We start from the raw sequence: 27813 nt of genomic DNA, 5'->3' as shown, positions 1-27813 counted from the left end.
AGGGCATACATTTGACTTCCTCACAGAAGTCAACGGAAGCAAACGTCTCGAACTAAATGAAGCTCTAGACCACCCAGACGTTTTCAACACTCACAACAGTTTAGGAGTTTGAGTAACTCATTGCAAAGTTAGGCTGACAATTTTTGAATATATTTTCCACCTTTTATTTCCATCTGTATCATCCATTTTAAAAGAATGACAAGAAAAGATTTCCACCCATTCAAACTGGACTGCTCTCCAAGCTTTATTGAAAATGATTCCTGAAAAAGCTGGAGCATTTCGGCCAGCCCCTTGACGGCAACCACGTGGCCCACCTGCCCTGTCACAGGGGCTTCCGGTGACTCCCGGAGGCAGGGAGAGCCTTGGGAACACACCTGGCCCTTGATTTATCCAGCAGCCGGCTGCTGCCGGCTGCGTCCTGGTGCTGGACAGGCTTTTCATGTAATACACGTTTACGGAGGGATGCAGGGTGCAATGAGAACGGTTATTTGAGCTGTTAAGAGGCTAACAACATACCTTTAGAAACAGTCTTCTGTAATATACCCAAGAAACCCTACAAAGACTTGGAGAAAATATACCTTAATTTCTGACAGGTATCTTACCTTAGCCAGCAGTGAATTTAATAGGACAGAAATGCCTCTAAAAATGCTAATTAAAAATAAGTTGCTTTGGTTAGCATTTAAGACTTTACCATTTAATAAAAGATTTTATTTTTGTAAAGAAGAACTTTGAATACATATATATTCTGAATTTCAGCCTGGAATTTCAAGTGCCTACTTTACTAAGCTAAGCACAAAGCACGGACGTTTCAGGCTGAGGGCGTCTGCCACCGTTTGTGTGGCCGTGGGGGCCGATGCCTCATCGTCAGGCCCCCCAGAGCACTTGCAGTGGCTGAGGATCTAAAGGACATTTTCGGGACGGGGCAGAGAGGCTGAAGCAGGAAGGCAGAGCTGCATCACGGGAAGGAGGAGACAATCGAGCAGTGGGCTCAGGAGGGCAGGAGAGCAGGGCAGGATGAAGAGGAGGAGACAGGGCCCGCTTTCGCTCCCATGAGCTCCTCCTGGATCCCTTCCCTAGCAGCCACCCTATCCCAGTCCTTCCCATTTCTGGGTGGGGAAAAAACGGAGCAGGGAGGCTGGCATTAGGGTTGCAGAACCTGAAGGCAGCTGGGAACTGCAAGATCAGGCCAGAGGCAGCTCAGTTCCCAAGACGGACCCTGGGGACCGGCACCCCCCCCCCCCGCCGGACCCCACCAAGTCTCTTACTCTTTACATCCCTGTTCCCCGCCTACCCCTCCCGCCCCCAGGTAGGAAGCACTCTGGAGCAAAATCAGATAAAGCGTAAGAAAAAGAAAAGACCTGCATTACACTCTTCACAATGATAGAATTTATGAGCAGAAACTTAGTGCTCACTTCTGTTCATCACTTAGTTTCTCTTTGTTGCTATCTTTATACTTTCTACATAGGATAAGTACTCTGCAATAATAATTTCTTCGTCTTCCAGAGTTGAGTCAAGGTAATCTTCTTCATGTTCTGGAATATCTTCCAGGATTTCATTCACAGCCTCTGTCTCCATATCTTCATCTGTTGAGGCGCTAGAGGTCCCTGCAGTAAAGAAGTGCAGCAACAGGGGAGCTGAGGGAGGAGGACAGAAAGAGAAACCTCCACGGGGACCAAAGGGACCCACGTCAGCTCCAGCTCGGCCCTCCCGCACCACAGCGCCCGAGCAGCCCGAAGTGTGCACGTCTGCGAACGCCCCTCGCCGCGCCCGCGAGCCTTCGCCGTCCCACGCCCCGCCTGCCGGCTTCCGCTCGAGCTGACAGTCCCTCCCGTCGGTCTTCTGAGACCGCAGACCCACCTGCAGAATCAGACGGGGATGTGGGTGGCGTTGCTGAAGAATCTTCCGCCGAGAGCCGCAGGTCAGGAGGAAGACTTCCACCGTTGTGAGCGAGGGTCTGAGCCGCCAGCTGCACGTTTCCCCGGAACACCCTCAGGGCAGCCTCGGCCGCTGCCGCGTCGAAGCCCATGTACACCAGCTGGGAGAAGGCAGGACGGCACTGGCGAGGGCCCAGGCCACACGGCGCAGCGCGTGCCCGGCACTCCCGCCCCCACGCAGAGCCGGGAGAGCCAGGTCTCGGGGGGGACACGTTCCCAAAACCCACCGCACGCGTGTACCACCGGCCTTCCCGCGCTAACGTGCGCGTGAGGCAGCTTGGAAAGGAAGGAGGAAGACCTGAGGCAGCCACGTTGGTGCCCAGTCGCCTCAGAAAGGCAGCCGGCTCGCAAGCCAGAGGCAGCGCTGCGTGCACAGACCTCGTTGTCGCCGGGACCCTTAGCTAGGTCTCTGCAGCGCACTAGGCAGGCTAACGTGACGGGGGGCACACGTGGACATCCCTGCAGGTCACAGGCAGGGGAACGGGAGGCGACGCACCAAGAGGCGTGTGTAGAAAAGAGGAGAAAAGCCCGAAGAAAACCTTCCCACAGCTTCCCTGTCTCCTACTCTGAAGGAAATGCCTGCGCCCCGCGTCCACCCGCTGCAACTGCTGCACGGAGGCTGCGCCCTCGGGCGGGCCGGTCACACCTGGAGCCCCGGGAGCCAAGGACTCGGCCCTGCCTGGCCACCAGCCTTGTCCCGCCAGCCAGTCCCACACGAGGCTGTGCGGGCGGAGAGGGGCACAAGGCGCTTGCACTCACTTGGTCAATGGTTTCCCGAGAAGGACTCTCTTGATGGCTGTTGGTTTCCGGACCAGAATCGTTTAACCACCACATCTGAGGATGACTGAGAAGAATCTAAAAACGTACAGGGATACCCGTTACTCATCACTAACATCCGCTCGGTCACTCAGGCAGAGACTGAGCACCTGTCGCGTGCTAGGCAGGCACAGCCGTGGGACACACAAACAGGTGTAGAAACTGTGGTGGACAAGGCTCAGGGTGCTGTGGAAGCAGAGAACAGGGACCCCTGAACAGGCTGGGGCTGGAGAGGCTGCTGTTCAAAGGCGGCTCCCGCCAAAGGTCGTGTCTGAGTTGAGGTCTGGAGGATGAACAAGATTATTCAGGCAAAAAGATCGCATCTGAGGAAGCAGGAAAGGACTTGAGAGCAGGCGGAAGGATTCCAAGAAAACAGACGCTTGTTGCAGCTCAGCCTTAGGGGTGACAAGGTCATAAAGAGCTATAAACGGAAAGCTATAAGCAGTCCAGGGCTGCCCAATGTGACTTCTCTTTGGAAGGTGACATGCTCTAGGTTTACAATGTCAAGGAGAAGAGCAGAGTTCTTTGGACCCTTGATTTCTCTGTCACACGATACTTACTCTTAACCTTATAAAGCCCTTTTGGGGAACTTCCCTTTTAACACTGAATACTTCTATATCGATCAAATGCATTTATGTACTATTTGTATAATTAAAAACAAGTTTTGAGCCCCATCAGTCCCTTCACATATTCAGAATTTTTAAATTTCTCTAAGAAATCAAATTAGATATTCAAATAACATTTTGAATTTAAAAAATGTATTAATACATGTATTTGAAAATTCAGTCGACCCTTGCACAACGCAGGAGTTAGGGGCGCTGACCCTCATCGCAGTGGAAAACCCAAGTGTAACTTACTGTGGGCCCTCGGTATCCACAGTTGCTCCGCATCCGCAGATCGTGTAGTACTATACATAGTATTGACTATTGAAAAAGGTCCACGCCTAAGTGGACCCACGCATTTCAGACCCATGCTGTCCAAGGGTTAACAGACCGACTAATGGGGACCTCTGAAGAACAGGACGGGAGGTCTTGAGAACAAGAGGCAAAGGCAGGGCAGGCTCCCCACTGCCTGCAGGATTCAGTGTGAACTCCTCAGCAGGGCAAACAAGGTGACGCGGCCCGCCTAGCCCCTGCCTGCCTGTCCAGCCCCATCTCTGGCCATTCCCCACCCCGCCCCACCTCCAGCAGGTATAACCCAGGCCTTGGCAACCCCGGGGCTCAACTCCCCCGGCCTCATGCTTCAGCCCTTAGTGCTGCCCCCGCTTTTCCTCCGTCTGCCGGGCCCCCTCCCGTGACCCGCCCCCCAGCTCAGCTTGCAGCTCCTGCCTCCCCACCCAGTGCTGCGCTCCCACATGGCAGCCCTTACGCCACTGTGCTCTCTGCGTCTGTCTCCCCACTAGCCTGTGGGCTCCCCCAGGGCGGGCGGCATCTCCACTGAGACTCAGCACAGCGCCTGCCTCATTAAGTATCCTGTCTGCTCCTTGAACAACAATTGGAAGGACGTGGACCCGGGCAGAGTTACCACTAATTTGGATCCCAACCTGTTTAGTCACTTCTGAGGACTTCTTTAAAAAGCCCCTTGGCCAACATGTACTATTGACTAAATAATAAAACTAAATATTCAAAGAAAACATTTTAATTCAAAAAAATTATATTAAAACTTCAATCACCTTTCTTCCACCTTACTGTTAAACTCCCGCTGCAGACAGAAACCTCATCAAAGTTCCTGCCCTGTGAGCCCTGCGGAATCGTGGACAGGCACTGAGGTGGGTGGGGCTCGTCACTCTGGCTCTGCCACTGGGTTCGAGAACAAGAGAGTTCCGACCCTTAGATCCAAACCAGGAATGAAGAGGAAGGCCCGCAGCCGTGGGGCTCCTGGCATCAGGAAGGACAAGAGAGCAGCTTCAATGAAGAAGTGGAGGGGTGGCGCCTGGGCCGGGAGCAGGGCTGCTCAGGGAGGCCAGAGGCCGGGGAGGGGTTACCTGCAGGGACTCCTCCAGGTTCCCGCTGGCCTGGTGGAGCGCCTGCTTGGCTGCGCGAGCGGAGTAGCCCATTCCTTTCAAATAGTTTATGTTCTCCAGGCGGCGTCTTTTCTTCTCTTTTTCCTCTTTCCTTATTTGGTCCAATTTCTTTAGGAAAACAGCAGAGTTACCAAGTTAGGGATTGCGGTTTTGTAGAAAGCCTTCTCAATCCATGCTCTATAGGAGTCTCAGGGTCACCAGGCAAAGTGAAAGCCACAAGGTGAGGTGACCCTCTCTCTCCCCGTCCCACCCAGCATGAGGGCCACTAGGGCAGAGACCAGGGGTGTGCTGCTCGCGGGGAAGCCCAGCGGGAGCCGGAGACATCAGGCCAGGGAGGGAAGAGAGCACCTCGGGGACCACCACCTGGCACCAGAACAGGCCCCTGGGAACCAGCGGGCACATCCTGAGGCCCCCCAGAGAGGTGGACGTGCCTTCTTCTAGGAAGCAGGGGGAGGAGCTTCCTGCATGGGTGGGAGGGCTTCTCAGCCTCTGCTGAGTCACCTGGGATCTTACCGAAATGTGACTCTGAACGTGGAGGGGGTGGGTGGGTCCTAGATGGCGCCCAAGCTACCGATCCACCCACCACTCCCTGGGTAGTAAGAAATTAGTCCACTTAAAACCCCAAGAATGCTCAACGCCAGGTGACAAAGGTCACCTACCCCCGTGGTTCTCAACCCCGAGGCTCAGAGGTGCCTGGCGTTGCTCCAAGAGCCTGAGGAAGGCCACAGGTTCAGTCTCTTCTCCTCTTCCCACCCCAGCCCTCATCAGGAGAGTTCTGAGTTTGTTTTGAAAGCAAGTATCACTTTATTTTATTTCTATTTATTTATTTATTTTTTGGCTGAGCCGTGCAGCCTGTGGGATCTCAGCTCCCCGACCAGGGATCTCCCCGGCAGTGAAAGCGCCGAGACCTAACCACTGGACCGCCAGGGAATTCCCACAAGTATCATTTTAAAAGGATTTCTGCTGATTAAAACAATAAAACTAAAACAGGTTTGACAACCACTAACTGAATCCAACCTCATTATTTTGCCAATGAGAAGACAGAAATCTCTCAAGACAGTTAGGTGACCCAGTCAAGGTCATCACCGACAGCAGAGCAGAGAGACAGCTTCTGCACATTCTAGAAACGGTCAGCCCTCGGCCCAACACAGGGAGGACAGCAGAGAAAACAGCTTTTTCCTTTGATATATCTCCTCCTACCTCCATGGTTCAGTCCAAGCAACAAGGGTCCCCTCTACATTCTTACAGCAAGAACACGGCCTCACCTCTTAGGAGAAGAAAGGAATCCTCGCCACGGAACCAAACACTCCAAGCTGGCAGTAGGACTAGGCAGAAGGGGTGACTGCCCACAACATTTCCTGGGATGAAGACAACCTCAGCCTGTAATTTCCTGTTTACAACAGTGGAGGACCTACCTGTGAGCAAGTGGGGCTGACGACGGCTAGGCAGCTCTGCCATCCCACTGCCCACCCCCTTCCCCGGGGCTGTGGTCTGCACCCCCACTGCGCCCTCTAACTGCCTCCTCTGGGCCAGTCTCCGAGACTCCGAACCCTTCTGCACAGGCCCTGCAGCTCACGCACCTGCTCCAGTCCCGCAGCAGCCCCTCCCCACACCCAGTCAGGCGCCAGCACTCCTGGGCTCCGGCTCCCAGGCCCCGGCTCCGCCTCCCAGCTGACCCTTCCCGCTTCACCACAAGACCCACGCGGGCCGGCGGAAGTAGTCCGTATCACTCACATTTCCACTTTGATTCACACGTACACACCATGTAAAATGCCTCTACCCCGTCCCATCCTCTGCTTGCAATTCCAGCCTCTTCCACTTATATTTCAAAAGGCTAATAAGAAGCACGATTAACATTCAAGCAGAGAAAGACCCTCCCAGCCAGCCAGCCAGCAGACACGGGCCTCAGAGCTGACACAAAGTTGGGGCCTCAAAGAACACTTTTTCCTTATTACAAATGCCTAAGTCAGTTTTCTCTTAACCATGTAGATACACATGATATTTCTCTTTATACTAGAATTAGGAAAATAAAATAAACCAAGGAAATGACAATAAGCATTGCACTGCAAAGTCTTATCGACACAGTAGGGTCAAATGTTGTGAGAGAACTGGGTTCTAAAGTCACGGCTGTGTACAGGCAAAAAGACTGAACATCTCTTAGGAAGGCCGCCACGCTGCCTCTCACGGCCTCGGAACACTTCAGCACTGTCAAGTGACCTCAGTTTTATTAGTCTGTTTCTTTTGCCAGATGAGAAACTGGCCCGTACTCAGGGCCACGAGGTACAAAAAAGCAAACTTTTAGGAATCACCTATTACCCTCTACTCAGTGAGACGTTCAAACCCGGAGCTTCAGAAACTGAGAGGACAGCAGATTCACGGGAGCTCACATGCGATGGGACTCGGAGCTGGTCTTCCCACCAGCCACCCCAGCTGTCCCTAGGGTGTGGGAAGCTGACTAGTTCCCCGAGTAGGCCCTGACCAGCCTAAGCTAAGCTAGACAGGCTCAAGCCAGTCAGGTCTTGACATTCCCCTGGCCACGGCAACCGGCTCAAAGGTGGCCAATCAGTGAGCAGCTCAGAACGTCTCTGAGGATTCTGGGACCCAGACCATGCTCTTGGTGTGATGGGATGACCCCGGTAACACGGAGGAGGCAGAGAGACAGAAACTAGAACTCAGCGACAGGGCGACGCCACTGAATCAACTAACCTGAGACCCAGCCCTCCTCTGGGCTCTTTACAATTAAGTAGGCCAGTGAATCCCTCCCTTACCCTCTTTATTGGGTGTTTAAGCCAATCTGAATTTGTTGCCTTCAACCAAAAGCATCCCAACTACACATCCACTGAGTGGAAGAGTGAGCAGGGTCAATTGCCCTATATACTCTATTGTTCTTTTATTTTCTCCAAGGGCTTATAGTTTAATTCATTAAATGCACATCTGATAGGACACTACTATTTTTTAAAAAAACACTTATTTTTGCTACTTATAAAAAGTTAGGAAGTGAAGTGGTAACTTTTACCATTTTATAGTATCTTTTGGCTTTTCAGAACCTTCTGTAAAAACTCAGAATGCTATTCTCAGATGGGAATTGCAAAGTTCAGGAGAAAACCAGAGCCTTAGTTCAGGTTTTGCCACCGATTTGACCCATGACCCCGGAAAAGACAACCTCTGAGCCTGTTTTCCTCATTTGTAAAACTACCATATTCGATATGGTAACATTCCTTCCAACTCTGAAATTCTAAAGTTTTTTTTTTTAACTGTACTTATCTCTAATTGTTTTAAATGATTATAGTTTTGAATCTTTGCTTTTATAACATAATGTTAATTGTTCATATGATTTGACTCATGTTTCCAGGCAAGGATGACATCCTGAACTGTAACAATGGCTCCCTGGAAAACACAGACCCCTTTAAAATGGTTTCCAGAAATATACTATGATTAAAAAAGAGAGAGAGAGAGAGAAGACTGCCTGGATAACTGTACTTACGAGCTACCTGCCACCATAGCAAGAATAAAATGAAGGAAACTGCACTGTCTGAAAACTGATGCAATTAAAAAAGACAAGTTTTTCTCCTGACTTCCAAGTCTGAAGCAATAAAGAGTTCCTTGTTAATAATACCTACTATGGAATTTTCTTTTTCTGTTCTTTCATATCTGAGAGCTAAGGCACTTTGGAAATAATTTTGCTATTGCCTCAAGTTTCACACCTACTCAAAGGCAAAGGCCTCAACCAAGCGTTGCCAAGACCACATTAAGGTACCTCTCTGCGGTTGGTGATGTGGGCGGCTGCGTGGTCCACGTTCCCGTCACATGCCCTTAGGCCAAGCCGAGCTTCCTGGGCACTAAATCCCAGCTGCATCAAACTGTGAACTTTTGATGGATCAATATATAGCTCTTTAAAGAGCTGACATGCCTACAGACAAAGAAAAATATAAGAATCATGTAACCATAGTAACATTAAAGCTTAACACAAAGCTAAAACCTAAAGGAAATTGGATTGTACCCAATGTGAATTAGGGTGTGTCAGATTTTAGATAAAACCTCTAAATGTGACCTATTATCAACCAGTGCAAATGCAAACAGACAACACCCTCTCTGCTCACATGACTTATATGCAGTATGACATGAGAAAACAGGCTGAGGATTGTGGGAGGGGCTGGTATCCATTATCTCCTCCTTTTTGGTAATAAAGTCCCCTGAATTTGAGCTGAGTGTAGCCAGATGGTCTAGGCCAATGGCATGTAGCAGAAATGACAGGAGCACCTCCTGAGTCACCCCTCTAAAGAGGCTTGCCCCGGACTCTCTCCCTCCCTCTGCTGGCTGGAAGAGGCACTGACAGGACACCAGCTGCCCCACTGCCCTGGCTGCTCACCTCTACAGCCAGATGAGAGAAACGGAAACTTCTAGCCAATTAAAGCCACTGACTTTCTGAGGTTTCCTTATTACAGCACCTTGCCTGTACTCTCGCAAATACAGATGTGTTTACGGTGTATGTGAAGGAGGGACTGGGAGGGAGGTGCACTTTCCTCACCAGTCACACACCACTGAGTTCATGAAATACTTAACTTCTGGGGATTAAAAAACTAAGTAGGTGAAAATGGTCACAACTTTGGAGCATCCATTTTCTTACCTTGTTGAGATATTCATAAGCCTCTTCACCATTTCCACTGTGATAATTTCGGATACCTTGAAGCAAGTAAAGTCTTAAAAACAAGACTTTCTCTTTTCCACAATTTCCCTAGAATTATTGGGGGGAAAAAAGATAAAACTGTCTTATTTCTCACTACAGGTCTGTAATACTCACATTTATAATTCCCTTCATCTCCACAGGGGCAAAATGGCATTACTAAACTGTTTCTACCTTCACCATTGCCGATGGCAAAAGTAAGGATCCCAGGGTACAACGGCATCGCCTGTCCCAAACAGAACACCTATCTCCAGGTGCCCAGGACAGGGGGCCCCCCTCTGGTCAGGAGGGAAGTATGCAGAAGCCCAAACCAGGAATATCTCTTATGTTGCCCTGCAATTCCCAAGCAGAATTCTGATGACCTGTGGAAACTGCCTGAGAAAAGTCCTTATTCAAAGCCCAGCTCTGGAGCTGTGACTCACTCGTGTGAACTGCCACTGTTCAAAATGGCTATTTTCTGCATTTAAACCTTTCATTAGACTCTAATGAATACAGTCACCAGCTCTCTCAGTCACGGTGATCAATGGGTTTCTGTGACTAGAAAACTGTGTTCCTCTGGTCACAGGCTAACTTATAAGATGTTTAACAATCCCCTTAAAATATAACTTAAAAAGAACACATTGCATACTACTACCAAATAAATCACCTTTGGCAGCAGTCTCAACACTTTAACAGGAATAAACTCAAATTCTACAAATGGGCTCACTAATACCTAAAACTAATTACAGCAACATACTTTTATGTGGACCAGTCTCTGATGATTTTCTCCATAACAATTTTTAAAGCATTTCTGGGCCATGTTTAATTTCTTCTCTGCATCGTCCAGGCATTCCAGCTGTCCCAAGCGGAAGTAGCACCACGCTATGTCCAGCTGGAGTACTGCATAGTTGTCCACAGTGTCCAGCAGTTCTCTGCAGCACTCGCTGCCAAAGACAGGAAATGACATCACTGACAAGAAGCAGTAAAAACCTTTTTGTGAATTACTGGAATTTTTTTTTTCCAGTTTTTGGTGTATTTCCAAAGACTACTCTAAGGCAGGGATCGCAATGTTTATGAAGGGAACTATATTTATAATCTGAATCCCTCCACGGGGAAAAAGAAAAGGAGTTAGGGCTCAAGAAAAGCAGCTCAACACCACCTGCCCTGGTTGGGGGGGAGAGAGACAGACAGACAGACAGACGCACACACACACCCTTGCCATGTTGGGAAACAGCCTTGGCAGGAAGCAGAAATCGGGGCCACTGTGTCAGAACCCTTCAGCAAACGTGGGGAGACCATGCTTTAAAGCAGTGGTTTCCAACCCTGACTGCAAATTAGAATCACCAGGATGTGAGGAATTTTTCTTTCCTTTTCTATTTTTTTTGTTTGTTTTTAAGAAATACTGATGCTGGGACCCCACTATATCAATTATAACAGAAACCTCTGGAGGTGGGGCCTGGATGTTGTATTTCTAAAATCCCCCTAGGTAATTCTAATATACAGCCGAAGTTAGAACCCCAAAGCTTTAAAAGCACACTAAGAAAAAATAAATCCTTCCTTACTATGAACGCCTCAGTTGATGAAGACTCTGATGAGGCATTCATGTCCAATCACATTAAAGGAGGGGAGAAACCATCCAGACAAATGCCAGGCTCTGAATGCCTAGCTGACCTTGGGGCCCAGGTGCAGGTTAAATGCTACTTGGCAGCTGTCGCAGCAGGCTGAACCCAGATACAGAGGAAGGGAGAAGACAGCAAGGGAATGGAAGGTTGACAAAGATGGACATCGAGATAATTTATTTTGATTTTAAATTGTGATTACGTTAGAAGTTCATAATGCAAATCTAGATCTCAAGTTTGAACTCTCTTCAATAAGTAAAATCTGGAACATTCACAAACTTTAAAGATCTCATCTGTTTTTGTTTGTATTCTACTAAAAGTGAGACCGCTCTGGTATAAACCTACAAAACCTGCACGCCCTCAAGCTTCCCATCCTGCCCATCAAAACCTGCTTGGGGTGGGGGGCGGGGAAGAGCTCTGATTCTGTCATTTATGTTTGGTTTTTTTTAATACATTTATTTAGTTAATTTATTTTGGCTGCGTTGGCTCTTTGTTGCCATGCGCCAGCTTTCTCTAGTTGCAGCGAGTGGGGGCTACTCTTTGTTGCGGTGCGCGGGCTTCTCATTGCAGTGGCTTCTCTTGTTGCGGAGCACGGGCTCTAGGCGCATGGGCTTCAGTAGTTGTGGCACGCAGGCTCAGTAGTTGTGGCTCGTGGGCTCTAGAGCGCAGGCTCAGTAGTTGTGGCGCACAGGCTTAGTTGCTCCGCAGTATGTGGGATCTTCCCAGACCAGGGATTGAACCCGTGTCCCCTGCACTGGCAGGTGGATTCTTAACCACTGCGCCATCAATGACAGGGAAGTCTCTGTCATTTATGCTTTAAAGCAGAAGTCTCCTAAGTGGAGTTCCTGCACTCCAGGGTACGTACAAGACAATCCACTGGGGCGTAAGAATAATCTCTCAGAGCAGGATTTTCCTATTTGTGGTTTCTTTCTTTGAACATTTCTATTCTTTGTGAACGTTTTGTAACATACACACCATATTTTACACACATGCACACACATCCAGATGTATGACCAGGTGAGGGGCACCTTCTCTGAATCTTCTGCTTGGCCTGAGAACTTGACATTGAGAGGAGAGGAAGAAGTTCACGGACCATGGTCTGATCTTACACTCCAGGTGAGATTTATTATAACAGAAACTTATTACACTTGCCTCATGAGTTTTACATTTTTTATATAAAGATATTAATTTCAAGAAAGGTAAGCTAAGCTTAGGTATCTGCTTTTTTTAAAAGGAAAGTTGGCTAAAAAGTCATTTTTAGTTTTATTACTGGCTGTAAGGAACTGGATCGTGTGTAATTTTTTTGTGTGTTTCTCGATACATGGGTTCAATAAATACCATTAAGCGATGCTTGGGATGCAGTTAAAAACATGTTACTTGAAAAGAGTGGTGTGACCTTTTCAGGGCTTAGTTTTAAGCTTTGTTAGGTGGGACCAGAGCAGCCTGTAGGGCAGAATTAGCCCTTCTTCCCACACCCTACTGAATTCTCTAGCCAATGCCCCGTTTCCCACAGGTTATTATCCGCCCTCTGTGATCTCTCTGCTTCTCTGAGGTGGTGCTTTCCCAGCCTGGGGGCAGGGCGGGCATGACCTCACAGGCCTGTGCTGACCATCACTCAGCAGAAGACTCCAGGGGCGCCCTGTGCACTCTCCCGCAGGCAGCTCTCTCCTCCCACCACTGTGGCTTCCCTGGATTCCGAGCTCCATCTCTTCCACTCAGGGGAGACCAGGAGGCTCTGCCTGGGTTTCTCCTCCGCACACTGAGGCCTGGGAACTCCAGGCAGTGAGCTGAAACAATTCACAGGGTTCCACTCGTTTTGTTTCCCCGCCTCAGGGACCACTGTCCTGCATTGCCAGAAAACCACTGTTTTTACACATTTTGCCCAGTTTTTCAGTTGTTGCAGGGGAGAGGGTAAATCCGGTCCCTGTTACTCCATCTTGGCCAAAAGTATAACTTACATTTTTAGCTTTAAATAGGGGAAAGAAATTACTCTCAGTCCTACTACATACCATACCACAAGATGTACAAAAGAAAGCTGTGATAGAACTTTGAGCCTACTTGGAGCAGGCAGGAAAAACATCAAGGGGCAAAGGAAGAACAACTTAAGTTTCTTCCACCTCCACCGCTGACTTGCATTAGAGTTGATCTCTTTTACGAAGAGAGGGAAGGCGCACAAAAATTACGCTAATAAGTTGACCTGAATAAACAAATCCCCAGTAGAAAAAAACAGTATTTTCTATTTAAAAAGGCACTGACAATTATTATTGGATTATTATGTCTACTACTCACTGAACATGTTAACGTACCATGAACTGAAGAGGGAGTTATTTTTTACTCAGGGTCTCCCTGAGACCTGAAAATGATTTCAAGGAGGTGTCCAAGGTGAAAAGACTGAGAAAGGCTCATACAGACAGATCAAGGTCAACCATGTCTCAATAACCGCTGAAGCTGGATAACAAGTGTATGGGAACTCAGTATATTAGCTGCTATTTTTATATGTTTGAAATTTTCCATAATAAAAAGTTAGAAACAATTATGGAAGCGAATAAAAAATTTACCTGAATTTAAGGACCTAACTTACAGCCTGCACTGCTACCTGTAGCAGAAGAGAATAAAACTGACACTCAGAAAAAAGCAAAGACAAAGAGGCAGAGGAGGAAAACCAGAGAGGCACCAAGCCCTTGTTCTGGTTACTTTCAGCTTTGCCCCCTCCTCCCAAATATTTTAGACAATAAATCCCCCTTTTTGCTTAAATTTAAGTTTGTTCACTTAAGACACAAGGGTGCTGCCAGTACAGCTGGCAAACTATATATACTTACATTTATCTTCTTGAATGTACTGTATATATTGGGAGTTCCTCAAAACGGAAAAGAAAATAACACTGACGTTGTTACCTTTTGAGTATTTCAAACATCAAGTCTATTTTTCAAATATTTCATCTGCCTGGATTATAGCTTCTCAGTACCGTTTCCCATTAAGAGGAACCAGGAGCCCTTGAGAAAGTGTTGGCTGTTGCTCTGGGGCAGGAAATATTCAGGATGAGTCTGGACCAGCTCTGGCCACGAGAGAGCAGAGACTACAAAGATTACCCCAGGATCAGGTCAAAGGGATGCAGGACCACCTGCCAGCTGAAGACAGCCAATTTAAGCTCTGAGGTGTGAAGTGTATCAAATGTGTTAAAATCCATGAGCTCATACTGATACTTAAAAGAAAAAAAAAAAAAAGCAGGGAAACCTCACTGGTGATGTCATCTTTGGAAGATGCTAGGGAAGCAACTCATTTATTCTGAAAAGAAGAAAATAAAGAGAAAGAACCCAGCATTTTATTCTGTCTTTCTGTACAAACTGTACCTTAGGAGGACCAAACAGCGATAAGGAAAAATATTTTTCAAAAGAATTCCAGCAATAAATGCAGAAGGAATAATACGTTATCACCATCTTGGAGCGCCTAATGAAACAGTGGATTTGGGGAACGCTCATCAACATCTACACCAAAATCACTAAGTGAAAAGCTGACAGGGACCTTATAACGGACAGTGCAGGCTGACAACATGTCATAAGAAACAGACATGATACCCTACATGCTTGTTGTAAAAAAAATAGTGCCTACGTTTATAAAATGCTTTACAGGGAAGAGAGATCAATTAGAAATGCGACGGGGAGAAACAGTTCACAAATCAGTCTACACCATAACTACTCTTTTATGTTAACCATCTTGGGTGAAAATCGGAAGTGTGAAGTGCACGGGGTGGGGGAAGGGTGCTGTGTATAACTGTCATCCTCCTTCAAACTTGCATTCACCAGGTACAAAAGCACCTACCAGAAATATCTGTCAGCGTCCAACAGACATGGCAAGGCTATTCCATATTCTTTTCTTTTCAGGAAAGCTCTGCCTTTCTCATGATATCCCATAGCTAACATAAGGGCCTAGGAAAAAATAAGGATTTAAAAAAACATCACTTTAAACTATAATAAAACGAATTATATTAAAAGCATATTAAGCCTAAAGAAATCAAATATTGTGAAAACAAACAGACAAAAAACTCAAGATCACAACTAAATCTAAAAGCCAAAATTAAGGAAAACAGCATTAAACCTTCATTTCATTTAAACACTGAAACCAAGAACTCAATTTAACATGGCTGAAATGGTCAGAACCGGCACCTGTCCCTTCGTTTTCATCACTTTATTTTAGTATTGGCTGATCTAGATCTATTTCTAGTATCCCTGAGACTAAACATATAAAAAACCAGCCAGGAATGACTGTATCTTTTCTAAAAAGAGCATTCATTTCACTCTCTATTCTTAATCAGGTTTTTTTCTGAAGTATTTGTCAACTGTAGCATTTCTAAAACAATTTTTGCAAGGTGATCCAGATTTCTTTAAAGGTCATTAATATTTTTAGATTTGAATTTGTATATAATTTGATTTTGTAAAGGTTTCCCCTAAAGATCTAAATATCATCATTTAATATACGAACGTAGTATCTGCAGTGGGCAAACAGTTGCCATAAAAAATCAATTCAATGAGATTACAAAGTTCTCTTATTAAAACTTAACTTTAATCCTTAATTTTAAATCCATAATTCATATAGTGAAACCGACTCAAAAGTGTCCTTTAAAGACCAAAAAATTAAAATTAACTTGACCCACAGTCACTAAAGCTTTTCATATAAGAAGCTACTGGACTCCAGCTCAGAGACTGATCTCATGGGCCAAGTTGTAGATGCTGCTAGAAAGACCCCCTTGGATATGTTCAAAGGTAAAACCACTTCACCCTTACTCCAAATTAGAGAACGGGGCTGTGGAGAGACAGGGGAAGAGGTGGCAGAATCATCTGTCACACTTTTCCCAAACTACCTAGCACCCCAGCCTCCCCTTCTGATCCATCCCTTAGGGAATGAGGCCCCCAAGTAAAATAAACTACAGCAAAACAAACACTGCCACAGGAAGCCACTGCTCCAGGACAGTGAGGTCCTGCCGTTCTGTACTCAGGCACTGAAACTCACAGGGTGAGCCGGCCAGATGCAGTGCTCATCATATGGTCATGTTCTCTGTTTATGAGCTGGAGACTGAAAGCTGTTTCTAATCCTTTATAACAACATTCCAAGATAAAACAAATAGAAAACCACTTCTGCTCTGACAGCAGATCAAAGAACAAGCCATAAATTTCTTACAGTACTTACTTTTCTTTCTGATGGAGGGATTCTGATTGATCTGCCCGTCTGGTTAGCTATGTCTAAGTATGGTGTGGTTTCTGGATCCACCACCATCTCAGCTGCAACAAAACCAAAAGGAACTCCATTAGTTCAATGTTAAAAAGCAATGATGGTGACATTAAAAATGTTAGACTGTAGGGGAAGAAAGGCCAACAAGAAATGTGATACTCCCCTCCCACGCACGCTCCCGCCCATTTGCTGCGTGATTTGCTGCCACCTTTGAGGACTTGAGCGAAAGTCTGAAGCTCTGTGTACCTCTCTCTGCTAGTATCTCTAGGCCTCTCTTAGTCCTCTGAATTCTTTTTTCTTTTAGTCTGGCTTCATTCTGCTCTTCTTCTTCAACCTGGGAGTTTTTCCTCACATCCTCTTCAGACTGTTTTAGTTCGAGCACCATAGCTTTTACATTGTGGGTCACTCCCTGTTCCTCAAGTGTTTTCCCTGTCAAAATCAGAAATGCATGTTATAAAAAGAGTCATTAAATTTACTGGGTAATAGGCCATCTTCTATGTTAAATGGAATTCTTAAGCCTGCGTCAGCACTTGCAAACCACCATGCCACATGATTGGTAAGAAGATGTTTAAATTTGGCTGTTTACCTATGTTATTGTTAAGCACTGGTTAAAATCAGCCAGGGAAAATGAGGCAACTAAATTAATCCTTTGTAATTTTCTTTATTCTCATCATAAGATCAAACTAAAGCAATCAACTGTTTGAGAATCTACTACAGAGAGAGACGTGATATCTCCCACCCTCTAGCTGGAGATATAATCCAGTTCTCAGCAATGGACTGGGGGCCAGAGTGCAGCGGCACACTGTGAGAGGTAATTTACTGAAGTGGGTAAAAACAAACACCTTGGGCTCCATCCCTTCTTAACTCTATAGCCCTGAGTGAACCACTTACTGTCCACATCCTCATATAAAAAATGGGAATAAAGACAGAGGTAGAAGTTAATGGAACAGAATGAAAGAGAATATGAACAAAATCAAAAGCTGGCTCTATGAAAAAAATTAATCAAATATACAAACCTAACAAAAATTAAGTCAAAGATGCAAAAAAACAACAAACAAAACGAAAAAGGGTAACTATAGATAGCAAACATTATAAAATACCAAAATAATATTATGAACTATAAGCATATAAATTTGAACACATTTCTAAAAACTCTAGTTGGACACACATTCGTATGCATACGTACATATACGTACACACATATATATTTAGAAACTCGACAACCATTCTAACATTTATATTGAAAAACAGAGGACTTCCTTGGTGGCACAGTGGTTTAAGAGTCCGCCTGCCAACGCAGGGGACACGGGTTCGAGCCCTGGTCCGGGAAGATCCCACATGCTGCAGAGCAACTAAGCCCGTGCGCCACAACTACTGAGCCTGCGCTCTAGAGCCCGCGAGCCACAACTACAGAAGCCTGCATGCCTAGAGCCCATGCTCCGCAACGAGAAGCCACCGCAATGAGAAGCCTGTGCACCTCAACGAAGAGTAGCCCCCGCTCGCCGCAACTACAGAAAGCCCGTGCGCAGCAACGAAGACCCAATGCAGGCAAAAATAAATAATGAAAAAAAAAAAAAAGAAAAAGAAAGATCCATCAATGGCCAAGTTACCATGATAAAGAAGAGCCAAGAGGGAGACTCATCTTACTAGATTTTTTTTTTTTTTTTTTTTTTTTGCAGTACGCAGGCCTCTCACTGTTGTGGCCTCTCCTGTTGCGGAGCACAAGCTCCAGACGCGCAGGCCCAGCGGCCATGGCTCATGGGCCCAGCCGCTCCGCGGCATGTGGGATCCTCCCGGACCAGGGCACAAACCCGCGTCCCCTGCATCGGCAGGTGGACTCTCAACCACTGCGCCACCAGGGAAGCCCATCTTACTAGATTTTAAAGCCACAACAACAAACAAACAAACAAACAAAAACCTCTGGTGAGACTATCCATGCAGCCCTGGGCTTGAGGAAAGAACTTCTTAAAACACAAACAAGGTGAAAAACTGATGGATTTGATAACATCAAAATCAAGGATTTCTGCCTGATGAAGGATACCACAAACTAATTAACATAGAGATGCGATGACAAGCATTGCAAAGATATCTAAAACAGATAACAGGAAATGGCTAGAGATGAGGCTGGAAAGGACGACTAGGGCTAGGCTGTGAAGGCTGCATTACATCAGGCTGGGATGTGAACCTGACTCTCCGTAGGCCATAGGAACCTAACGGAAACCAAACAGACTACAGTGCTTGCCCGAACTGCTGCAATAGCTAACTGGTCTCCCAAGGCCATTTGTGTCTCCTTCGCATCCATTCCCCTACTGCAGCCAAAGTGATCTTTGAAACACAAATATAATTGTGTCTGCTCCCCAGCATCAATGGCTTCCCACCTCTCTAGAGAGAAGCCCTCTAATACTGAGTAAGGCTCAAGTCCAGGGTTCCTCAGCAGCACTACTGGCGTCGTGAGCTGCATTGAGTCTCTGTTGTGGGGACCGTTCAGTGCCTTGATGTTCAGCACCAGTGCTGGTCTCTTCCCATTAACTGTTATGAGCACAACCTCCCCTGGCCCCCTGCTACCAAGTCATGACAACCCGAAATGTCTCCGGACATCGCCAAATGTCCCCTGGGTGGCAAAATCACCCTTGGTTAAGAAGCACCACTATAATCTTTACAATGTGGCCTCACTGCCTGGCCCTCCATCCTTAAGAAGCACTACCCTCTGCTCACCTACTACACTCGGCCGTATGAGACCTTTTCAATCCCTCGAATTCACACGATGGAGCTGTAACACGAGGCTCTCTGTCTGGAGCGCTCCCCACCGCAGCCTCCTCCCCGTCTTCACTCAGCTTTAGCTCTTCTCCCTCAGGGAGAATTTACTAGAAACTCTATTTTACTTTGAGCACGCCTAGACTTCCATTCTGTAACATTTCACCAGACCTGTACTGAGTATCTTTGGAAAAGTTGCTTCCTGCTTTACATTTTTATTTTAGTAAACTCTAAAATAATTGGTTTTGCATTATATACGTGATAAAGCCGCCCAAAATTTTTGAACAGAGGAAGAGTGAGAAAAAAAGGTACAAAGTCATTATTTCTCTATTGACTTGATTTAAAAATTCTGCATACTTTGCCATAACATACCTAGTTGAAGTTGTTTCTTATTTATGACAATTTTGATATAATTTTCTTGAAATCCAAAGGTTTCAGCTATCCTGTAAAATAAACCCGAAAACTACAGGTAACCAAATTTGTTATTTATTATCCATTAAATAGATTTTAATCATGATAGCTATTTTATACATTCTTCTCAGAAACACCGAGTATTCCAATTTACTGACTCACAACATTACTTCAGATAATGTCAGCTTACTAGATGGTTATTTGAAACTGTGTCAGAGACAGTGTCCTGTTGTAAACTATCTGTTTTACTATTTGGTTCCTTGTGAAGTAGAGACCACTGGTGCTGTGTATCTGTTTGAACAGGAGGGCCCTAGCTGCATGTCAGGAGAAAAGCCATCCTCTATAACTTCTGCGGTCTCCTTGGAGGAGCCCATAATAGGGGGAGTTGTTCCATACAATCTTCTGCTCATTGTGTGTTGAATGAATGATGCTTCCTGAATCCATCCCTAACAGCCCTGATGTAGACCAAAGAAGAAAATGAGAAAAATCACTTTAAGAAACACTGACTGGCTATCCCTGGAGGTATTCAAAATACTTACCAGTTAAAAATACACAAGTAGATGAAGTAATTGACCAGGTCTCAAAAGTTAGATTTTCACTGGTATGTGACAAGCAGGTATTTTTTTTCTTTTTACAAATGGGCCAACAGCCTGAAACTGGCTGAAATACTTCACTGAACACCACAGCAAGCTATTAGTGCACTAAGGAATAAAATTCAAAACTAATGATCTGGCCAATATCAGGCTGTCTCCTATTTCTATCACTCATTCATTGATTCAAACACGTATCAAGTACATGCATCCAGAGTTCCCACCTGATCTCAAGTTACACCAGGAAGTGAAGAGATTGCTGCAAGTCCTGAGTTCTCACTTTGCCCTTAAGTGCCAGTGTGAGCCTGAATAAGTCCTTCAGCCTCAAAGCCTCAATTTTCCCCTCCATTCAGTGACAATAATCAAACCTGCCCCATCTCTCTTACAGGATGGCCAGGGAGGATCAAATGAGCGGGTGTAAAAGAGCCGAGAGCAGCTGGGGCACAGGGCACACAGATACTTACTTAGACCTCAGTTCTCTGCCAGTGACATGCAGTCGGGTCTCCAACAAGTTTTTCCTATCCTATTTAAAAATAAGACAAATAGAATGCACTTGAATTTGACACTTTTTGGAGCTGTTATTCTGCCTATAAAACCAGACAGGTTGATATCAGATGATGTAAATACTCGCATGCCTAGCATGAAGCTATTGAACAAAACCTGACGTGTGCTGACCCTGTGACCCGGAAGTCCTCAAGGGGGCAGCAGTGTGGCACCACAGGCAGGGCTTCAGTCTCTGGGGGAAGGTCAGCTGCTCAGTGGGGTTTGTCCCCTGTCTACTCAAGGGAGCTGGCCTCTGCTCCACAAGGACCCATCCCACAACCTCTGGCACTAGGGCCACCTCAGTGAGCAAAAGAGATAGTCCCTTCGGCGCTCCCAGTGAGGAGGGAGCAGCAAGACATGTTCCTGGAACCTTTCCTTCTCGGATGGCTGGGCTTCAGAGGAAAATACGGGACCACCAGCGACACCTATGAGACCATGCAAACCATCTGCTCTGATTCCATACTCACCAATCAGCTTTCTGACTGGTGGTCTGGTTTCCCAGGTACTTGATACTAGCAATGAAGAGTCCTGTATATACATACTGCCCTTTAAATTCCCAAACTGGCATTCTGAGATACATACATATATAATTTCCTTCTTCTAATAAAGCTTTGTTTTTCCTAGAAATTTTTAACAGCTTTATAGAGAGGTAACTCACATACCTTAAAGTCCCCTGTCTAAAGTATAAGAGTCAATGGTTTCTTGCGTATTTACAGAGTTAGACAACCGTTATCATAATCAAATTTCAGAACATTTCCACCATCTCCCCAGCCAAACATGTGCCATGCCTCCTATGCCCTCCCCTTCCCCCACCACAGACAACCATGAACACGTTTTCTGTCTCTATGGATTCACCTACTCTAGATATTTCCTATCAATGGAACAACACAATATGTGGCTTTTTGTGTCTGGCTTCTTTCATAATGTTTTTGAGGTTCATTCATGTTGTAGAGTATCGGTACTTCGTTCCTTTTTATGGCTGAATAATATTCATTGTATGCGTGCACTCCATTTATCCACCGACAGACATCTGGGTTGTTTCCACCTTTTGGCTATTGTGAATTGAGCTGCTACAAACGTTCATGTACAAGTTTTTGTGTAGACATAGTTTTCATTCCTCTTGGAGTAAAATAGCTGGGTCATATGGTAACTCTTATACACACTTATTTTCATTCTTCTGAGAATAATTAACATTGATCAGTCTGAAGAGGCACCCTTGGGTGCCCTGCCTCAGTAACATTTCTGGACTTCAACTACTGAGGACGCGGCCCTGACACAGGTGGCCAGGTTACGGTGGCCCTGCTTGGGCACTCAGCTCTGCCTCTGGCTTCCACTGGCATAGAAAAAAAAGACAAATTCCTTTGTGATGTGTCCTACACAGTTTTAGAAAATCTGAAGTAATCTTTTATTCCCCATTTTTGCTAAATGTTCATTCAAACTCTAGAAAATGTAAGAATGTTGAAGCACAGCTCTGTGAAGCCTGCAGGCCAGACTACTTTGTAAACGTTCCAGCTTAAGAATCCATAAAATTGACTTTTAAGTTTGTAAATGTTCAACATGTAAAGTAACTGAAAAGAATTTTATCTTTGGATTGTATCTTCAAAAAGAACTCATCATTTATTTAATCACATCACTAAGTTAACTAAGTATTAGTAACTATGTAAATTTGGGGAAACTACTCACTTTTTTTACCCGTGGAGGTAAGAAGACTTCGATTGTAGCAATTCCTGTTGCTTTATAGTGCTCATTGCCTGTGCCACGCTCCACTGCTTTGCAACGTATTTCTTCTATTATCTTTTCTACTTCATTTTCACAACATTCTAGCTTGTCAGAGTACTTCTTAGCAAGGTCCTATAAAGAAAAATTTAAAAACACAGATCAATACAGTACCAACTCAAAAAAAATAAAAAGTATAATACAGAACAGTGCACGTGGGACTCTAAGGCAAAATAACTAATGAGTGGTGGTCACCCCTGTTATAGTGAAATCCAGACTGTGGCTTGACATCTTGAGAGGTGTAGAGTTTAGAGAGGACCCAGGGAAACATCAAAACCAGGAAAGGACAGGAAAATAGGCCCAAGAGAGAAAGTAAGACCAGTTGGGATTACATTAGGGGGGAAAAGCAAGGTGGGCTGTGACTTATGTAACTGCAGTATATACACAATTATTTTAAGGAATAATGAACTGTTCAATACCACTAAAGGGTGGGGACAAAAAAACCAAAAACACAAACAGAGAACATTCTAATTTTCCTAACTTGTGAGAACAAGTCAGGTTATACGACAGTGTAAGTATATATTTATAATAGGGGAGATGTTCATGATACACATAAGTTACAAAACAGATCAGAGGACTTCCCTGGTGGCGCAGTGGTTAAGAATCTGCCTGCCAATGCAGGGGACACGGGTTTGAGCCCTGGTCCGGGAAGATCCCACATGCCACGGAGCAACTAAGCCTGTGCGTCACAACTACTGAGCCTGCGCTCTAGAGCCCGTGGGCCACAACTACTGAGGCCCGCGCACCTAGAGCCCGTGCTCCACAACAAGAGAAGCCACCACAATGAGAAGCCAGTGCACCACAAAAAAGAGTGGCCCCCGCTCACTGCAATTAGAGAAAGCCCGTGCGTAGCAACTAAGACCCAACACAGCCAAAAATAGATAAATAAATTTAAAAAACCCCGAAACTTTCTGTAATTCTCTAGAAAACATAAACATAATTACTCAGTGAGGGTTTTTTTCCCCCTTCTGACACCAACCAATTCTGACACCAACTGGATGTCCTACAACTCAATTCAATTCTGTCATTAACGATCTGGAGTTAGAGGCAGACTCCACAGGCTAAGGGCTCAATCCCACAAGTCTGCCTTCATTTCAGGCACCAGGTTACCCACACTTCGGTCTGACTTGGCTACAAAGTCAAGGGTCCCTACAACCCCTACCCCTTCAGGCTTGGTAATTTGCTAGAACAACTCCACAGAACTCAGGAAAATGCTCTACTTGTTATTACAGTTTATTATAAAGAGTACAAATGAACATCTAGATGGAGATGTACATGTGGCAAAGTCTGGAAGGGTTCAGAGAGCAGGAGCTTCTGTTCCTGTGGAGCTGGAGTGTGCTACTCTCTGGCGCAGGGACGTGTCTGCCAATCTGGAAGCTCCCCAAATCCATCATTTAAGGGTTTTTATGAAGGCTCCATTATGTAGGCACGATTGATAAAATCACTGGCTGCTGGTGAGTAGCTTGATCTCCAGCCCTCTGCCCTCACCAGAGGCTGGAGGGTAGGGCTGAAAGTTCCAAGCTTCTAATCAAAGTCTGGTCTTTTAGGCGAGCAGCCCCACCCTGAAGCTCTCTCCAAAGAGCTGCCTCTTAGAACAAAAGATGCCCCTGTCACCCTTACCACTCGGGAATTTCCAAGGGTTTTAGGAGCTCCGTGCCAGGAACTGGGGACAGAAAGCAGCTTTCTTATTATGCCACACCTAGTTTCTAAGCCAAGAAATTATAACAAGCAAATTCAGAAGAAAGATCAGAAGGTTTGCAAAAACTAAAAAGTGAGTCCTGTCAGGAACAAGAGAGACAGGAAAACCCTAAGACCCTGACACAGCTATCACTATCACCTCCCAAGCACGTCATTGTGTCACAACACAGGACAATTTGATGCCCTCCTGACAATCCTTAGTCCTTGATAAATGTTACACTGTTTATCTCAATATACTCAGACTGAGAAAACAGAGAAGTACATTCTAGGATATTCCAATATAATAGATTTCTATCAAAAATGATTAATGTTCCTCAGCTTCGAAAGGCAGGCAAACTTCAATTTCTAGAAGTTTCACTTATGTAAAATGATGCCATTTCTGATGATACCATAAAAAACCAAGGCATAATTATTAGGAAAATATATTTTGGAAAAATGAACAGATAGCCATAGTGTAAACAAAGCTGGGGGAGGGAAGCATTGTTTTACAGCAGACCACAGTAGCAAGGAGGGCTGAGAACCCACCAGGACACTAACCCTGAACAGGTCACACAATAAGCTTCTGGCACTGGAACTGCCCTGCTAGCAGGAACACCCAGATTAATAAACTTAGGTAACATCGTGAAGGTATTAGAAATGATATATGCCAAAATAATTAGATACTATTCTCATATAAATAAAATCTTTTTAAATAAAAATAAGCTTGCCAACTGCTAATAAAATGTGGGACCTGCTTTTCACTCATGTTTTTGGTTATGCCAAAGGTTTACCTGGTTGTGCCTGGCAATTTCTGGTGACTTCAGAATCTTACTTACCAAGGAGACTTACAACACTACTAATTATTAATGTCTTAAAAGGAAAATACCTTCAATGCCAAACCAACTTTTTTATTTTCATCTGTATATGGAGGTTTCCAGAGTTGAATTCTGTCTTCCCTTAAAAACTGGGTCAATTTTGCTTGGAGATATTTCTTTTGCGCCATCCTTGAAAGCAAAACAGTACATCACTGATACCCCATGCCACATTTCAAAGTGTTTTATAACTTACCTAATACACTGACGGGTTTTCTAGAGTAAGCAGAGGTCTCCTCCACTCCTCCTCCAGTTTAGTCTAAATTACTTTTAGACTAGGTTTTAACTAGCTCCAGGCTTCTCTAAAAGATATACATATTACATACAGACTGAAATATGTATTACATATGCAATTATATATATTGCATAAAAATACATATTTCAAAGTTGCTAATATGTAGCAACGTTTATTACACTTTTCTATTTCTTAACCTGCTATTATTCTCTAAGAGAAAAGATAAGATAAATCCCTAAAGTAGTGAACTTAAACAATTCGATGCAGAGCTTATCAATTCTCCTGTATGTTGGCTATTTCAACACAAAAGACCAATCACCTTGGCAGGTAAACATGAAGAAAAGCTAGCTTGAACCATGAACTATCCATAATAAATATTTTCTATATCTGAATTTTTTTAATTAAAAATTTAGTGTTTACAATACTAGAAAGTTATGCATGCTATTTTGTGATAAAGCATAAAAGCAAATCTACATATACTATTCCAATCAATACTGGCTGGGTCATTTTACAGATGAGAAAACCAAGGCCCAAGTTTGTAAAATGACTCAATCAAGGATGCAAAATTAGGCAGCACCATAACTAGCACTGGGACTTCTGTCTACAACACTGGACCATTGGATTCTGCCTTCTATCGCGAAATCCCTTGCTGCTTCTCTGTCCTGTGCATGTAACTACTCTCTCCCAAAGAATCACACACAGCAATGGAGCTGTCTACTCAGCCTTCACTAGCACACCAATTCAAAGGGGTGAGTGAGGCTGCTAGAGAATCAAACAGCTGACAGGGGCAGTACAGCCAAAACAGATAAGCAGTAAGAAAAGTCAAAAGTTATTACTCTTGAAGGATGAAGACACATTCTAGAGAGTGAAAAAATATGTAAGAGTTAATGTAACCTAGATAAGTAACTTTCTTTTTTTTATTCAGGGCCTGTATTCCACACTCCCCAAAACTCAATTCACCCGATTTTTAAATCAAGTTTGAGAACTTAAGTGTATTCCATAAACAAGTGTTTTAAAAGAAAGTTCAAATCTATTTTATATCAATTTGGAGTTAAGAAAGAGGGTAATCAGGATAGCGGGGAGAAAAGGGATAAAGAAAAAAAACACATCAAAGAGGGGGTTGTGTGCATCCAGGTAACCTACAAAAGAACCCCAGATTTTCAAGCACTAATAAACTGCTTCTCACACAGAAAAGCATATTAGCACTTACGAGCATTAGCTTTCCAAACACAAATAACTTACAGGACCACTACACAAAGTTAGTTCTCTACTGATAAACGTTCAGAAATTCCCATGAAAGTATCACTTGTGGGGAGAGGGCCATTTACTGGAGCCAAGCTATCTGGAAGGCTGAATGCACAGCCCTCTGCCATCCAAGTAGCTACCTGACCAAAGTCTCAAGGGATTTCCTAAACCTAGTGTGTGGCCCACACTCCACCCAACCAGCAAATAAACAGCAAGGAGGGTCTATGAACCACCACTTATGTTTGAGAAAAGATTACACCACTGTCTTGAAAGTTACAAAACTTCACTTCCAGACAACCGAATAAACGAGGATACGTATTTTAAACCAAAAGGGAAAAAGGTTTAATAAATCAGTTTCCGATTTTAACTGGAGAACTGAACGTTTCATGGATGCCATTCAATGTTCGGCAACACAGCCCCCCACCAAAAGCAGAAATTCATTAGCACTACTGCTCTAAACTGAAAGCGAAAAGGTATAAAACGTTCCTTTAAAATTTCACTTTCACTTTTGTAATAAATCGATCAACGCTACCTTTCCCCAGAGCTTTTCAAATATATATCTATATATATATATTCATTCAAAATACATTAATTTTTCTCTTAGGCAGACTATTACAAGAATCTTGTATTAAAAAATAAGAGTATGGGAAAGAGTTGAGAAATACAGAATCAGATCGTCAAGGCTGGAGAAAATAAAGTGTTTTCTCATTAAACAGCAAAGAAAATCTGTCTTTGCAAATAAATCCCAAATGGCATATCTGGAATTACAGTGTTATATGACTCAAGCTTTTTGTATGGCTAATTAATTTTAATATATACATATATTTCTCTTTCTCCCTCCAAAGACACTATTCAATCTTCTTTTTAAGTACCCAGTACCTCAGCCCAGCCCAGAGCAAACCTAGGGCGCGGCGAAATGCCGGCGCGACCTGAAGCCCCGGCCCGCCGACCCCAGTCCCGGCCAAGCCTCCGCGCAGGGCGCCCACCTCCCGCCGCTGCGGTCGCGCCCGACCCACAGGGGGTTGGCGTCGGGGTCGCGCTGGGGGACCGGGGGCGCCAGGCGGCGCGGCTGAGACCCGGGTCTGGGACTGGACGCTCGGCCGCCGTCTACTCACCTGCGCCACCGCCGCGCCAACCGTAACCCGCCGAATGCCCGGATGCGCCGGCGGCCGCCGTTTGTTTTCATTCCGGGTGAGGCCGGCCCCGCCCCCGCAGCCTCTGTCGCCGGGCCGCCCCGCCCCCACGCGGCGGAGAAGCAGGGTTGTGGGCGGGGCTAATGTGGGGCGGGGTTGTGGGTAGGCTGTGGGCGGGGATAAGACGGACCGGGGGGTGGTGGGAGTGCGGGACAAGGGTGGGGCGGGGTTGGGGCGAGGACGCTGGCTGGAGGCTGGGGGAAGATGTGGGCGGGCAGAGGGAAGGGCGAGAAGGA

General features: G+C 45.3%; 2 protein-coding genes across 4 annotated transcripts in view; one reads left to right on the top strand and one right to left on the bottom strand.

Moving 5' to 3' along the window:
• WDR86 (WD repeat domain 86) overlaps nt 1-8521 on the top strand; it is a 37280-nt gene extending 28759 nt beyond the window's left edge. The window contains exons 7-8 of one of the 2 annotated variants that reach the window (XM_029233323.1): nt 4458-4518; nt 8126-8521. In XM_029233323.1, coding sequence (XP_029089156.1) covers nt 4458-4517 — 60 coding nt within the window. In that variant the 3' untranslated portion in view covers nt 4518; nt 8126-8521. The remainder of the gene's footprint in view (nt 1-4457; nt 4519-8125) is intronic. The other variant, XM_029233324.1, reaches the window with a different exon arrangement.
• NUB1 (negative regulator of ubiquitin like proteins 1) lies at nt 227-27665 on the bottom strand. Of its 2 annotated transcripts, none has more exons than XM_029233320.1 (15): nt 27371-27484; nt 24919-25036; nt 22263-22430; nt 20501-20559; nt 19408-19478; nt 16528-16710; nt 16240-16331; nt 14875-14981; nt 10194-10380; nt 9401-9508; nt 8531-8683; nt 4735-4881; nt 2694-2789; nt 1858-2035; nt 227-1604 (listed from the first exon to the last, which is right to left on the bottom strand). In XM_029233320.1, the coding sequence occupies exons 2-15, from the start codon at nt 25033-25035 to the stop codon at nt 1426-1428; spliced, it is 1845 nt and encodes a 614-aa protein (XP_029089153.1). In that variant the 5' UTR covers nt 25036; nt 27371-27484; the 3' UTR covers nt 227-1425. The 2 variants fall into 2 exon arrangements, with proteins under 2 accessions (XP_029089153.1, XP_029089152.1); XM_029233319.1 differs by lacking the exon at nt 27371-27484 and adding an exon at nt 27500-27665 and having other exon boundaries at nt 1371-1604.
• Nucleotides 27666-27813: the final 148 nt, after the last annotated feature.

Source organism: Monodon monoceros, unplaced genomic scaffold (assembly GCF_005190385.1).
Source record: "Monodon monoceros isolate NGI ecotype Baffin Bay Population unplaced genomic scaffold, NGI_Narwhal_1 Super_Scaffold_2, whole genome shotgun sequence".
Classification (NCBI taxonomy): domain Eukaryota; kingdom Metazoa; phylum Chordata; class Mammalia; order Artiodactyla; family Monodontidae; genus Monodon; species Monodon monoceros.
The sequence above is the reverse complement of the archived record's forward strand: the minus strand, read 5'-3'. Positions and strand labels throughout refer to the sequence as shown.

Bases quoted from the DNA above. Each gene is read 5' to 3' on its own strand.
- NUB1 (XM_029233319.1), bottom strand. From the start codon at position 27,570: ATGAAAACAAACGGCGGCCGCCGGCGCATCCGGGCATTCGGCGGGTTA. The intron at 19,479-20,500 runs GTAAGTATCTGT...TTTATTTTACAG, and splicing joins GGCAGAGAACTGAGGTCTAA to GATAGCTGAAACCTTTGGAT. The intron at 14,982-16,239 runs GTAAGTACTGTA...ATTTTTTCCTAG, and splicing joins TCCCTCCATCAGAAAGAAAA to GCCCTTATGTTAGCTATGGG.